The 15,074-nt window shown below is 32.4% G+C and overlaps 1 protein-coding gene across 7 annotated transcripts in view; it reads right to left on the bottom strand.

Moving 5' to 3' along the window:
- Positions 1–1,151: 1,151 nt before the first annotated feature.
- Positions 1,152–15,074, bottom strand: part of LOC139519155 (uncharacterized) — a 39,834-nt gene continuing 25,911 nt past the window's right edge. For 6 of the 7 annotated variants that reach the window (XM_071310987.1, XM_071310989.1, XM_071310988.1 and 3 more), the window contains exons 16-25: positions 14,002–14,088; positions 12,731–12,905; positions 11,958–12,101; positions 11,600–11,688; positions 9,447–9,517; positions 7,641–7,939; positions 3,932–4,105; positions 2,730–2,883; positions 2,265–2,341; positions 1,480–1,619 (exon numbers count right to left, since the gene is read on the bottom strand). In XM_071310987.1, coding sequence (XP_071167088.1) covers positions 1,609–1,619; positions 2,265–2,341; positions 2,730–2,883; positions 3,932–4,105; positions 7,641–7,939; positions 9,447–9,517; positions 11,600–11,688; positions 11,958–12,101; positions 12,731–12,905; positions 14,002–14,088 — 1,281 coding nt within the window. In that variant the 3' untranslated portion in view covers positions 1,480–1,608. Of the gene's footprint in view, positions 1,620–2,264; positions 2,342–2,729; positions 2,884–3,931; positions 4,106–7,640; positions 7,940–9,446; positions 9,518–11,599; positions 11,689–11,957; positions 12,102–12,730; positions 12,906–14,001; positions 14,089–15,074 lie in introns of all 7 variants that reach the window. The other variant, XM_071310992.1, reaches the window with a different exon arrangement.

Genomic DNA, 15,074 nt, shown 5'->3' with positions numbered 1-15,074 from the left:
AACAGCACAAAAATTAGAGAAAATAGATTTTTACATTGATACCAGTGGATTACGGAATTAATCCAATCCATATAACTATCTATTTTAAAGTCCGAGCTGATAATCAAACTATGTAAGAATCTTGTTTCTGTAATGAATAATAAAAATCATTGTTTGTTACATAAAAATCCTCTCCAATGTGACTTCCACATTCCATAGAGATGTCAATTTCATAAACATATATTTCATATTTTTATTCATCCAGTAAGCTGATAAAGGTTATGACCCTTAACCTCATTCAATCATCTTCTGAGATCATTGGCAACCACACATTGATTAAATCTTTTTATAAAATGGATTCAGAAAGGGTAAAATTGCCATGGAATTAGAGAAACAGTTTTATTGCTGTTAAATTTGATGATATTGGGTTCATATAACAAACTGAATATAAAAAAAATATATAAAGATAAGGCATCAAGATTCCCAATTTGTGTTTAAAAGCAAAGATGCAGTGTTATCAACATTTTGCAAAATAAATGCTCAATTAAGTGTTGTCTTGAACTCCAAGCCATTTTTAAAAGGGGGTTTCAACCCAGAATAAAAGGGGATGGGGGAAAGGGGGTCCAACCATACATGTATGTCCCAATTCAAATGCATTGATCGTCCCAAAAAAAGGTGGGGTTCCAACCCCTAGAACCCCCCTCTGGATTTGTCACTGGAACTTGCAGAAAGTATGCGAGTAGTAGTAAGTTTGTGTTAGGATTGATTTTGTTTCATTAATTAATACACGATATATTGACAGCCATGTGTGAAGACTGATTGGTTTGACAATATCTCCAATATGAAAGAGAATTAAAGATTTATTTAACTCAAGTTCAAATAATTTTTCAGAATAGTTATTATTTTTTTGTTTAATTTATATTTCAAGAAATGGCTGAGCCATAACTTTAAAAATACCCCCAAGTCTGATGTTAATTGGCTGATATCATTAGATTACAGAGAAGTATGATAGACTACCTACGCTATATGCCTGTCAACTTTTGTGATTTATGGGGAATTTTCCCCACGAGATGCTATATATATAAACTGACTTGTAAAATCCTCCATAAATTAAACTATTTACATCAAAACAGGCATTCTAGTGAGTACAAATAGCATTTAACATATACATCTACTCATTCATGACTATAATATATAATATTGACAAATTCTTTTTAGATGTAAAACACATGCATTAGCTCCTCTTGAAACCCCTCATCAAGCTGGCATGTATCACAATATTTACATAGTTAAAACAATTATCATTGTCATATATATATACATGAATCTCACATTATGGTCCTTTTTTGTTTGGACATGGTCACATATAGACACAACATAACAATGAGTATAATTATTTGAAAACCAAATTCAACAGTTCATTCTCTCAATCAAAGGAATCATGAAAATGGCAAGTGTTGATATAATATAAAGTATTTTAAATGAATGGTTAATTTCTGTTCTTTCCCTCATCATTACATGAAAACATATATCAGTGTGTATTGCTCAAGCATTACATTTGACAAAGCTGTCCATTTATATTGAGCCAATCTTTGTTCCATTGGATATATTCAGGTTCTTCTTATTTCCTCACAATGAAGCTGTAATAATAACAAAATACTTTAAAATAAAGGGTAATATTTCATATATATATTAGTAAAAATTATATTAACATACAACTATTTTATTTCACATGTTTCTATTTTAAATCACTGTAGTTTATCATGTTCTGCATTAATTGATGAATGTGACAATGACCATTCAATGAAATGCAATGAGTTAAAAGTTAAAACAAATCTTGTTGTAGAAAGAAATAGATGATTAGTTTTTGTATTTTGTTAGAGTTTGTGCCTTTTTTCAATGAGCTCTGCATTCAGCAGAAAGCACATTGTTCTCTTTTCTTAAACTTGAAATTCCTATAAAACATATTAAGGCAACAACTGTAACTTGCAAAATACTTGTTTCCAAACATTGTAAGAATTATTATACCTGAGCCATGCATAAATTGATAAAACTTAAAGAAAGTTCAAACCAAAATTGCATTTTTTTCGAAATTTTATTTGGTAGACTATTTCTTAGAAATAAGCCAAATTCCCAATTATTAGCCTTATTTTCTAAGAAAATAGCACTGTAGCTTAAAAAGATGTCAACTTCACTACAATAAAATCAAAATATCACATTAAAAACAATGCAGAACTGTATCAATTCCTGTGAAGAAAAACTTATCTCTTTAACAAATTACTTACAAACATTTCTCCTAACATCTATCATTTCCTTGGTCTTTAAATTGACTTGTTTAAATTTAGAAAACATTATCCTGTACCTGGAACAAATGTATTATACTGGTTAATAAATTGAATAAATCACTTCGTAATATTATTTTCAATTTTAATTAATATTTAACATTTTAAAAATGTATACTGCTATAGATCTACTGATCCTGTTTCTTCATGTAAATGCATAAGGTCCAAGAGAGGTAATTAACATTTGATGAATTATTTAATTATAGAGTATATTCTGAAAATGTATGAAATAGTTGCCAATGGACAAAAAAGAGGTCCATAACCTATCAAAATGTTTAGCTTATTTTGTTCCTTAAATAATGCCCTTCTGACTTATAGTATCAATTCTAGATCATTTTTTATTCACTTATAAAGTACATCCTTAAAAGAAAGTTTATAATAATAACAATTTAATTGATCACCACTTACTGTGACTTGCCCACAGTAATAAGTGAGACCCCTTTAGGGTTATGACAATATGCTTTTTCTAGTTTATCATTTTGTTCTTTACTATAGGCCTTCCATCCACCATACCCATCTCTGTACTGCCATCGACCTTCACCAGGAGATGCTATACTTATTTCTAGTGAATAAAAGAATAATCAATAAAATAGAGGTTCAAAATTATAGTTAAAGAAGAAAAAGCCTCTTAAAAAAAAAATTGCATATGTTGGTAAACTATCCTGGTACGAGCGTTTTGGTTAAATAATCTCAGAAGAGTTAAGTTCAAAAGCTGTCTTATATTGTGGTATGATAGTCTAAACTATATATAGCTAGAGGCTGTAAAGAGCCTGTGTCAGTCACCTTGGTCTATGTGCATTTATATTCAACAAAGGACATGCTCCAATATTGTAGACAAAAATAGAATTCATAACAAAAATCTCTATTTTGTTGAACTTGTATTGCTTATCATTTGGTCTGATGTGTTTCTCTTATCTCTATCTTTTTTTTAAAACACAAAAGAGGGTTAAATAAATCCTCATTTAATGGCAATCACTTCTATAAAGAGAGACAGTCTACTACCCTTATAAGCAAGCCTAATTGAAGTGTAATAATTCCAATCAGGAGTCTTTAGACCATTTCCTCTATATTGTCTTGGTTTTTGCTTATCTAAATTTCTATTTATCTATTATAATTTTTAAGATATAAGGCAAAAAAGTCAAAAATTGGTAAAAATTGTCATTTAGGGGAAGATGCTACTATACGAAGTCATCTGACAGTTTCAAAGTATATGGACAATTGGTAGAACCTAACATTCTGAACATTTCTGTTGCTGTCCGATTTTGTTTAATTTTAAAAGTTTCAAGATAAAAGACAAAACTTGCATTTTACCCCTTTTTCTACTTTAGCCATGTCAGCCATCTTGGTTGGCAGCATTGTTGAACTCATTTAAAAAAAAACTATATACCCAAAAGATGAATGCAGCCAAATTTAGTCCAGTAGTTTGAGAGCAGAAGATTTTTGTAAAAGTTGACAGACAATGACAACAACAAGGGATGACGGACGATGAAAGCCAAGTGACCACAAAAGCTTGCTTGACCCTTTTGGTTAGAAAAAATAAAAGGGATCAAATTCACATAAGTCTCATAAAACTGGTCAAATTAAAACAATGATAGGGTATCTTATATTACCTGGTATTTCATCTATCCCTGTTTTATCAATGCTATCAGAGCTTCCAGACTTTGGGATATCTAATCTTAAGTTTGGCCTTGATCTTTCATTTTGCGGAGTCTGGCCACCTCTCTGTGAAGACTTTATGTTATCCCTAGGTCTGTCTGTCCTTATATCACTACTTCTTACTTGATCTAAATTGTAAATTATTTTCACATTTCAAACTTGTAAAAGAAAAACTTGCACAATTCTAGTAGCCTTGAATATTTAATAAGAAAAAAAAGTCTGGTTAATAAATAAAGTGCCTTTTATTTTAGTAGGACACTGACATCTGAGTTTGACATCTGAAAGCAGTATATTAAAGGTGATTATGAACTCACTGAATGTATGGGTGACTCAATCTTAAAACAAGAGGCTCTCAAGAGCCTGAATCGCTCACCTGGTAAACAATGCCTTATTGAACATATTGAACCATGCCAGGCAAACATGTACAGCTAACAATTCTTCAATATAACAAATATATATGACTTACTGTTTATAAATAAAGAAAATGAGACCAAAACACAAACACTTAAAACTTAGCAATGGACTGTGAAAATGAGATCAAGTTCAAATAAAACCTGCGTAACCGACATATAGATCATAAAATATTTTCATACACCAAATATAGTTGACCTAATGCATAAAGTATTAAAAAAATAGACCAAAACTAAAAAAAGTTAACTTTGACCACTGAATTATGAAAATGAGGTCAAGGTTAGATGACACCTGTCAGCTAGACATGTACACCTTACAATCATTCTATACACCAATTTTAGTAGACCTATTGCATATAGTATAAGAAAAACAGACCAAAACACAAAAACTTAACTATAACCACTGAACCATGAAAATGAGGTCAAGGTGAGATGACACCTGCCAGTTGGACATGTACACTTTACAGTTCTTCTATACACCAAATCTACTAGACTTATTGCTTATAGTATCTGAGATATGGACTTGACCACGAAAATTTAACGTTGTTCACTGATCCATGAAATGAGGTCGAGGTCAAGTGAAAACTGTCCGACAGGCATGAGGACCTTGCAAGGAACGCACGTACCAAATATAGTTATTCAATTCTGCCGCCGGATCACTATCCCTATATCAAGCTAATTGCAACAAAAGTTGCAGGCTCGACAAAAATGATCAAGAAAAATAAAACACAACCTTTATTTTATACACCCTACTGATCATTCAGTTGAAGTTTGGTTGAATTTGGTTGAGTAGTTTTAGAGGAGAAGATTTTTTAAAGTTAGCAAATATGATGAACAAATTGTGAAAAAATTGTCATTAAAGGACAATAACCCCTTAAGGGGTCAATTGACAATTTTGGTCATATTTAACTTATTTGTAGATCTTACTTTGCTGATCATTTTTGCTGTTTACAGTTTATCTTTATCTATAATGATATTCAAGATAATGACCAAAAACTGCAAAATTTCCTTAAAATTACCAATTAAGTGGCAGCAACCCAACAATGGTTTGTTTGATTCGTCTGAAAATTTCAGGGCTGATAGATCTTGACCTAATGAACATTTTTACCCCCATGTCAGATTTGCTCTAAATGCTTTCGTTTTTGAGATATAAGCCAAAAACTGCATTTGACCCCTATGTTCTATTTAAAGTAAGGGCGGCCATGTTTTTTGACGGATCAAAAATCAAAGCACACACTTTGTGCAGGATAATCTGAGGAACTATCATGCTAAGTTTCATCCAAATCCATTCAGTAGTTTCAGAGGAGAAGATTTTTTAAAGTTAGCAAATATGATGAACAAATTGTGAAAAATTGTCATTAAAGGACATTTACCCCTTAAGGGGTCAATTGACAATTTTGGTCATATTAACCTATTTGTAGATCTTACTTTGCTGATCATTTTTGCTGTTTACAGTTTATCTTCATCTATAATAATATTCAAGATAATGACCAAAAACTGCAAAATTTCCTTAAAATTACCAATTAAGTGGCAGCAACCCAACAATGGTTTGTTTGATTCATCTGAAAATTTCTGGGCTGATAGATCTTGACCTAATGAACATTTATACCCCATGTCAGATTTGCTCTAAATGCTTCCGTTTTTGAGATATAAGCCAAAAACTGCATTTGACCCCTATGTTCTATTTTAAGTAACGGCGGCCATGTTTTTTGACGGATCAAAAATCGAAGCACACACTTTGTGCAGGATAATCTAAGGAACAATCATTTTAAGTTTCATTCAAATCCATTCAGTAGTTTCAGAGGAGAAGATGTTTGAAAAATTGTTAACGACGACAGACAAAGACGACGACGGAAAGTGATGAGAAAAGCTCACATGGCCTTTTAGGCCAGGTGAGCTAAAAAGTGTCCAAGTTAATATACTGCTCTGCTGGGGACAAGGAAGTCAGACAAATGGTTTTATTATTTTTTTTACAAAAGCACATTGAAAAGCAAAATATAATAAATACAAACAAAATCTCCACCTGCTCCACAGGGCGCAGCTTTAAACGACCACAGAGGTTGAACCCTGAACAGTTGGGGCAAGTATGGACACAACATTCAACTTTGATACAGCTCGGAATTTGGGTTGTGATCAAATTTTTGACATAATATTAGTTTTTGACACAAAACAAATGTCAAGATCTTACAAATCTATTGCCCAATATTGTGTAATTAAAGATTTCTTCTTCTAACTTTTAAAAGATTTGGAATTTGAGAAATTTGGAAAGAAAAATTGAAAACTACTTCCATCCCCCTTTTTTTGCAATTAGTCCTAAACCTGACATTTCTTTATACATAATTTACAAGAAGTGTAATCTGAACATACCCAACGTTGTATGTTAAATGATTTTGAATTATCTCCCTTACACTGCTTTTAAATTGTTTTAATTGTCCATTGACCAGAAAAACCTAGTTTTCCCCCTTTTTTGGCCCTTTTGCCCCCAATTCCAGAACATTTTGAGCAATAACCCCCCTAAGTCAATACTAACCATCCCTTCATGGTATGGAAACTTGTGGTATAATTTCAGAGCGATTCATACACTTAAACACAAGTTATTGTTTGAAAACTACAAAAATGCTTATATTGGACCCCTTTTTTGGCCTGTAATTCCTAAACTATTTGGACCATAACCCCCAAAATTAATTGCAAACTTCCTTTAGTGGTATTGAACCTTCTCGTAAAAATTTATAGAGATCTTTTTACTAAAACAAAAGTTATTGTCTGGAAACTAAATGTGTCTTTGGACGACGACGACAACACGATACCAATTTACAACGCAAAATTTTTTTTTGCGGTCGTATAAAAAGGAAACAGGTTATCAATGCCATAAAATGAATGATTAAGAAACCATTATGTTCATTTCATTGCTGCAACTGAATCTATAATGTCAACCCAGAACATTAGGGCATTGCCGGCCATTATGAATACAAATATGGCAATTTTACCGAGATAACTTCTTGTAGAGTACTTTGGATTTATTATTATTTGTGAGATATACATTGTTCTAAATGTTGTAATTATTGGTGACTTATGAATTCTAATGTTCAAAAAGTGAAAATTTTCTACAAGCTAGTATATGTGCAGACATTTTGATATTACTATGAAATCAAAAATACCATTTTTTCTAAATCCAAAAAAATAATACACATGAAAATAAATGAATTCCCCGAAACTTATCTCCTGCCTATTTCTAATATTTATATATTTATACCTGGTTGAACTCTCATATTGTCATCAGATGATTGATCATTGAGGATTGACTGTTTGCTAGATGCCTGAGCCTGTTCTTTAAGTTTTGAGCCTGAGGCTTGTTTATCTCGCTGTATATTATCTGAGATCTCAGTGTGTTGACTAGAGACTTCCTGAGACCTCAGTGCATTCTTCCTGTTCATTTCTGCTACCATTGGATCTTCCTCCAACTCTTCCTCCTCCTTAGGGAGAATATTAGGGGCAGGTTCACCACCAGCTGCTAATGGCAAGCTGTCTAACTGACTTTGATTAAAAGGATCACTTGAAATAAAGAAAGCTAACATTTTAAGTCATACACAGTGACATACGAAAATAATTCTTTTAATATTTGTAAACAATTTAGATGTATTACTTTCACAACAATAAGTAATATTATTTTTTTAAGGTCAAAGACCCAATACATCCACTGAGTGTTTCTGAATTAGATGAAATCTTATCAGAGTAAAACTCAGTCATCTAATCTCTATGCATTATGTGAGGAAACAATATGATTTATAATTTTGAAAGCATATAACAAGAAACTAGCGCTCACCTGTTACTGTATTTACTGATGTCGGCCATCTTGGGTGGTAGGCGGGGTCATTAGACACTTTTTTAAATAGATACATTAGTAATGATTGTGGCCAAGTTTGATTAAATTTGCCCCATAGTTATAGAAAAGAAGATTTTTGTACAAGTTACAAAAATGACGAAAAGTTGTTCAATATTGACTATAAAGGTCAATAACTCCTTAAGGGGTCCTCTAATAATTTTGATCATGTTTGACTTATTTGTAGATCTTATTTTGCTGAACATTATTGCTGTTTACAGTTTATCTCCATCTATAATAGTATTCAAGATAATAACCAAAAACTGCAAAATTTCCTTAAAGTTACCAATTTTAGGGCAGCAACCCAACAACGGGTTGTCAGATTCATCTGAAATTTTGAGAGGGGAAAGATCTTATTCTGATGGACATTTAAATTTTGAAAGATTTGCCCTAAATATCTTAGTTTCAAAGATATAAAGCAAAAACTGCTTTCACCACTATGTTCTAATTTTAGCCATGTCAGCCATTTTGTTTGGTAGGCGGGGTCATCGGACACATTTTTTAAACTACATACCACAATGATAATTGTGGCCAAGTTTGGTTAAATTTGGCCCAGTAGTTTCAGAGAAGAAAATTTGTGTACAAGTTACAAAAAATGACGAAAAGTTGTTAAAAATTGACTATAAAGGGCAATAACTCCTAAAAAGTTAACTGTCAATTTTGGTCTTGTTGACTTATTTGTAGGTCTTACTTTGCTGAACATTATTGCTGTTTGCAGTTTATCTCTATCTATAATAGTATTCAAGATAATAACCAAAAACTGCAAAATTTCCTTAAAATAACCAATTCAGGGGCAGCAACCCAACAACAGGTTGTCCGATTCATCTGAAAATTTCAGGGCAGATAGATCTTGACCTGATCAACAATTTTACCCCATGTCAGATTTGCTCTAAATGCTTTGGTTTCAAAGATATAAGCCAAAATATTCATTTTACCCCTGTGTTCTATTTTTAGCCATGGCGGCCATCTTGATTGAATGGCCAGGTCATCGGACACATTTTTTAAACTAGATACCCCAAGGATGATTGTGGCCAAGTTTGGTTAAATTTGGCCCAGTAGTTTCAGAGGAGAAGATTTTTGTAAAAGTTTACAGACGCCGGACGACAGACGCCAAGTGATGAGAAAAGCTCACTTGACCTTTCAGGTCAGGTGAGCTAAAAAGGAAAATAAGATATTTACCAAATTTCAACTTCAGATTTGCCATCAAATCCACACTGATATCGTCCCATTTTCCCATTGGACCATCTCACCTATAAGATAAATTTACTGTTATCAGGCCACAACTTGGTATGTTTGCTAAATATATATATATATCACCCAAAAGGATATCAACAATTCAATTTCAAAGAACCCATAGATAGTATGTAATTCATGTGAAGGCTGTTAATGTAAATATAGAAAATTGTGTGTTTTACCATATTTACAGCTGTAATTTAAAAAAAACCCACCATATTTGTGTTAATATTAATTTTTTTTCCACTAAACAAGGGGAGATAACTCAGATAAGATAACTCAGATAATAGAATGTATTATGAATATACCTATGTTAAAATGTAGCAAGAAAACAAATTTGGTGACCCCATTTTTTTTTTCTTACCTGAAAACATGTTATAAGAGGTAACTTCTCACATTTAATCTTATAATTCAATGGCAAAGTTATCTTTTTATCACACAAAATTGGATTTTCCATGCATTATCTATACAAAATCTGACAATTTTTCACAACTTGAAGCGTGAAAAGAAGTTTGGTGACCTATACTTTTTGTTATATTATTGAAAAAAGCAAGATAAATAGACAATAACTGTTTAGTGTCTTTAAATATCAGCTGTATTTGTACGAGGCTAGGAAGCAAGGTGTATGCGAGCTTTTAGCGAGCTACTACACCTGTTTCGAGCCGAGTACAAATACAGCTGATATTTAAAGACACTAAACAGTTATTTTCTTTATCCTGCAATTAATTCTGTATATTGTTTGTGTTTTGAAAGACACAAAAACTAACATATTTAGCATTTATTTTCGATTTGTAATCCCTTGAGGCCCGCGTAGTAATATCAAAATCACACATTACGCTGAAGACGGGTTCGCAAAAAAGAATCTCAAATGGTCAACAATAATACATCGCTCAAGGTGAATAATTATCTATTTTAACATAACAACTAATTTCAACAGTAAAAACAAATAACAAAACATTGTCAAATTTGAAACAGAAGTGTACGAGTTGTCCTACGCTTCAGACTTGATATTCACTAAACATGCATGCTGAAATTGACATGGTTGATTTTGTAACACAATCATACACATTCAAGTTTTGAAATCGACAATTGTCATCGTCATTGGAATGCAACTGGAATACACATTCTGAGGTCACACAGGTTCAAACAATACTCAGTCCGGCAGTGGGCGGAGCTTTAAAGCGATATCTGTATAGTATACAGATACAGCATAGCGATATCTGTAGGGCTGTATCTGTATAGTAGGACACCCAATTGCAGGATAAATACTGGTACTTTGTTATGACAAATTATTAAAAACATCCAGATCTGGACGGATTTTTTCACTATGGGCACAGGGCCCCCAAAAAATAAATTCAATGGGCCATTTTAAAAAATAATGGGCCATGTTGTCAAATGAGTGGGCCATTTGAATTGACTTCTGTGAAAAAATTAAAAAGTATTGATATATTTCGGCAAAGAGGTGGTGGTACTTACCTTTATGATTTCAAATAATATCATGGATATTGTTCCTGTGATTCTGTAATTTCAATTTCAATGAATATACAATTACTTCTTCCAAATCAAACAATATTTAAGATAACCTTTATTTACAATGTTTAAATTGGTAATGTTGCCTTGTTCATGTTCATTAATTGATAGAACAAAAAAACAATTCGCTGAAGTCATGTTTACAAAATGTCAAAACGAGCCAAAGACCAAAAAATGACAAGGACAGGTTATTTAACCGTTATTACCATAGGAAAACACCAGAGACGTTAAACCGCATAGTTCTATTATCATAAAAACACCTGAGACGTCCCAAAAATATATAGGTGCTCCTATCATTGGAGGAACATTACACAGTTGTGAACACACACATGGCGGTATGGAACACGATCGGAAATCCATTTGAAGATATCTAAACGTTTGGAAACGAAGTGAAAAATATTGTGCGCCACATGGGCGCTTATATTTGTCACTTTATGCGCCAATTCTGGTCGATATGTGCTATAGGCACAGGGCACACGTCCTTCCCGATCACTGACATCTATGGATTCTAATTAAGACACCCCAGTCACCTTAATAGGTCCACATCGACTGACTAGTCAGTTACTGACCTGAACTGTACCATCATCATGAACAATGAAGACAGACCCAGTCTTCCCAGGTCCACCATCTTCTGTATGGCCATCTTTCCATCCACTACCTGAAAATAATGTCAAAGTTACAGCTTCATCTAAAAAACTCATGACTAAATTATTAATATCATGTGGTAGATGTCTAGTGACAAATATTACAGCATATTCTTGGGAAGGAAATATGATTAGATAAATAAATCAATATGAAAGGTTTTGACAAGTGACCAGATGTTTTTTTTTAATCTGTCTAAATACAGACATTCTGTTAAGAGTACTTGAGAAAAATGTGAGACTAAAATTTTTAATATCTGTACACATATAGAATCATTATACTAACTTCTTTTGACAACACAACCAACGGCTATAATCTGATCTTCTTCTAGGAGTCTAGGATCCTCTGTCGTTACAACATCATAACATCCTTCTACTCCATAACGATATCTGTTGATATTACCGAAGTCCCACTCTACCCAAATTTGTCCTACAAAAACATAAATAATTAATATTACCAAAGTCCCACATTACTCAAATATGTCCTACAACAAGCATTCTGTGTGTATTGCATGGCAGTACATAGTCCCGTACTAGTGAAATAAAATCTTTGTATTAAAACAAAATTCTATCTTGATCTATGATTTGTCATAGTGTAAACTATATTACAAATATCAAGTCAATATCTTCAGCATGACGAAAAAAAGTGTTGAAAACTGATTATTTAAGTGAATTTTCTAATTCAAAGGACCATAAATCTACACAAAAGCATCAAAACAAATACATATCTGTAACTTGTCAGTAGGGAACTAGAAACACAAACTCCCAATATTAAAAACCTCACTCAAATCATTTATATTCTAAAATGACACATATATATATATTTATAGGTTTTATAATGAGTGAGAATGGGAAATCGCTTGATATTAACTTGAGTTATTAAATTTCAATAAAACAATATACAAGCCTATGGCGAGTTTATCATTAAATCAAATAACGAGAGTTGATTTCAAGGAGTATCCAATTTTCCTGTATTTCAAAGTTGTCTAGGCCAGACAAAAAAAATAATAACTTCAAACAAATGGCAAACAACTATGCCAAAGAAGAACAATACCTTACCAGTTTTAGTATGGGATACAACAGTTCCTGGCATTTCTAGATCTTGATTATCCCATCTCCAGTCAGGACCTCTCCGTATACGTGTTCCAATAGGTGGCATGTTCGCATCACATTCTATATAGGAGCATCCAGTCTGCTCAGTTTCTACAGCAACTTTCATCATGTCATTCACTTCCTAGAAAAGAAAACAAGACATATTAATGTCAATCAAAAACATGTATACATTTAACAAGAGCTCCAACGAGTAGTTTGACCTTCTACATAGGCACTTATCTATTGTTTAAGATTGAATGTTGTCCTATAAATGCCTTGATTTTTTAACTTTTAGTTTGATTGATAATAACCAACAATTTTTATTAAAAGGAACTCGATATCAGACATGCAAGAAGTGCAAACATTTTGTAAAACAAGATTTGTAAGTTAATCTGACTTTTTTGGAACATTTTTTTTAACATCAAAAATATTTTAAAGAGATTATTTTTTCAGAAAAAGAAATAAAAAAGGTAAAAAACTCCAAATACAGCAACTGATTTCAATATCTGAAGTTCAAATGAGGCAAATAAATAGTTGAATCTAAATACTTGAATTAACTGTTACTTAAAGATTTCTGAAAAATATTATACTAATACTTGGCTTGTATATAGAAATATCTGATTCCACAGAGATTGGACAATAGTAAATACATAACATGGAAAGCAGTTATTCAGTCACATGTAACCTCTTCATTATGCAGAATACAAAATGAAGTAAATTGATAGAAATTTGAGCATTCTGACTGCAGATCATTGAAAGCACATATACTATTCATACAATGAAATTTATTGTTGACATTAACCACATAACTGATATCCTCCACAGAGAGTCAAATAAACTATTGCCCTGAAGAATATTATATAACCATGACAGTGGCGGATCCAGAAATTCTGATAAGTGGGGGCCCACTGACTGATCTAAGAGGGGCCCCGCTCCAGTCACGCTTCAGTGATTCCCTATATAAGCAACCAATTTTTTTCCCAAAAAGGGGGGGCCCGAGCCCCCTGGGACCCCCCCCCTAAATCCGCCTCTGCATGACAATAAAGATGGTTAATAGCTGATTTAAGTCAGTTAAGCCATTAGTCATGTTACTAATTGGTTGAAGCATCAATTTCCAGTTCAGCAGCATGCAATTTTGGACTGAAGCTGTCATACTTTATTGTTGCAGACAATTTTTTATTATAACCTCAGTCTAACCATGAACTAACAAAAAGCATGCTCAAGAAACCAAATTTCACCTGCAAATCATCAATAGCACCTAGAGATCTTCTACTCTTAATGCAAACCCTTCCTACTCCATCGTCCAAAACCTCTAAGGATATGTCCTGAAATTTTCTGATTAATGAGTTCCATGTTATAAAAATATTGCTATGATTTAAGAAATTGATATTAGTTTAATTGTGTTAACATTAGTTTAGTTAAAACAAAAGGTAGTATATGATTGACACATTATGTAGGCAAAAAATACAAATCTGAACTACGTAATTACAATGTGTAAGTTTCGATCAATCATATGTGAATGTGTTACTTCTGATGTATTGTGAATGATGAAACCACTGTTATAGCAGAAAGTAACAGCTGGCAGTTTAAAACAAAATATGTGTTACATTAAAAATGTGATATGCTGAGTTTGAAAGAATTTCATGTTACATTATAAGGTTGAACATTATGAAAAACCTGTGTTAGATGATTAAAGAACATGTTCCACTTGTCAAAATCAAATCTTGTCCCCATTTTCCTCAAATGTGACTTGCCAAATGGGCCTTATCACCAAACAATTTTTGGCCAAATATGGCCTTGAATTTCAACTTAATCATAAAATATCAAAAACGCTATAGTTTGGTTATTAAATTGATCTATTTCAAAAGCCTTATAGCCGAGTAAAACAATTTTCTTTAAAAAAAAATTACATTATAGGCTCCAAAGTCAGCACATTCTGAATGTTTTGTCAAAACACAATGATTTTGTGCATTTTTCAGATATGAAAGCTTAAGCAAAACCTTGACTACAACCTATGATCCAATATATTCTTTAACTAAAAGGTACCAATCATTATAGTGTATTCCTGGGCACAAATATTTTCTGGATTAGGGTTACATTCGCCACAGTAAATTATACTGAGAAATGTGATAAATTTTGAAATTGGACCAACACTGATGTTGCAACACAAAATAAAGGGGTCATTCTTTTTTTATTCTAATAATATGACTTGCCAATTGCAAATAGAATGTTTTTTTCTACCAATAGTAATATCAAAACTATTTATAAGTGAAATTTGTAATATTTTGATCCTTTTAAAAAACGTTGTTTA

This window comes from Mytilus edulis, chromosome 4 (genome assembly GCF_963676685.1).
Source record: "Mytilus edulis chromosome 4, xbMytEdul2.2, whole genome shotgun sequence".
NCBI lineage: Eukaryota > Metazoa > Mollusca > Bivalvia > Mytilida > Mytilidae > Mytilus > Mytilus edulis.
Note: the sequence above shows the minus strand (reverse complement) of the source record. Positions and strands in the feature narration are given on the sequence as shown.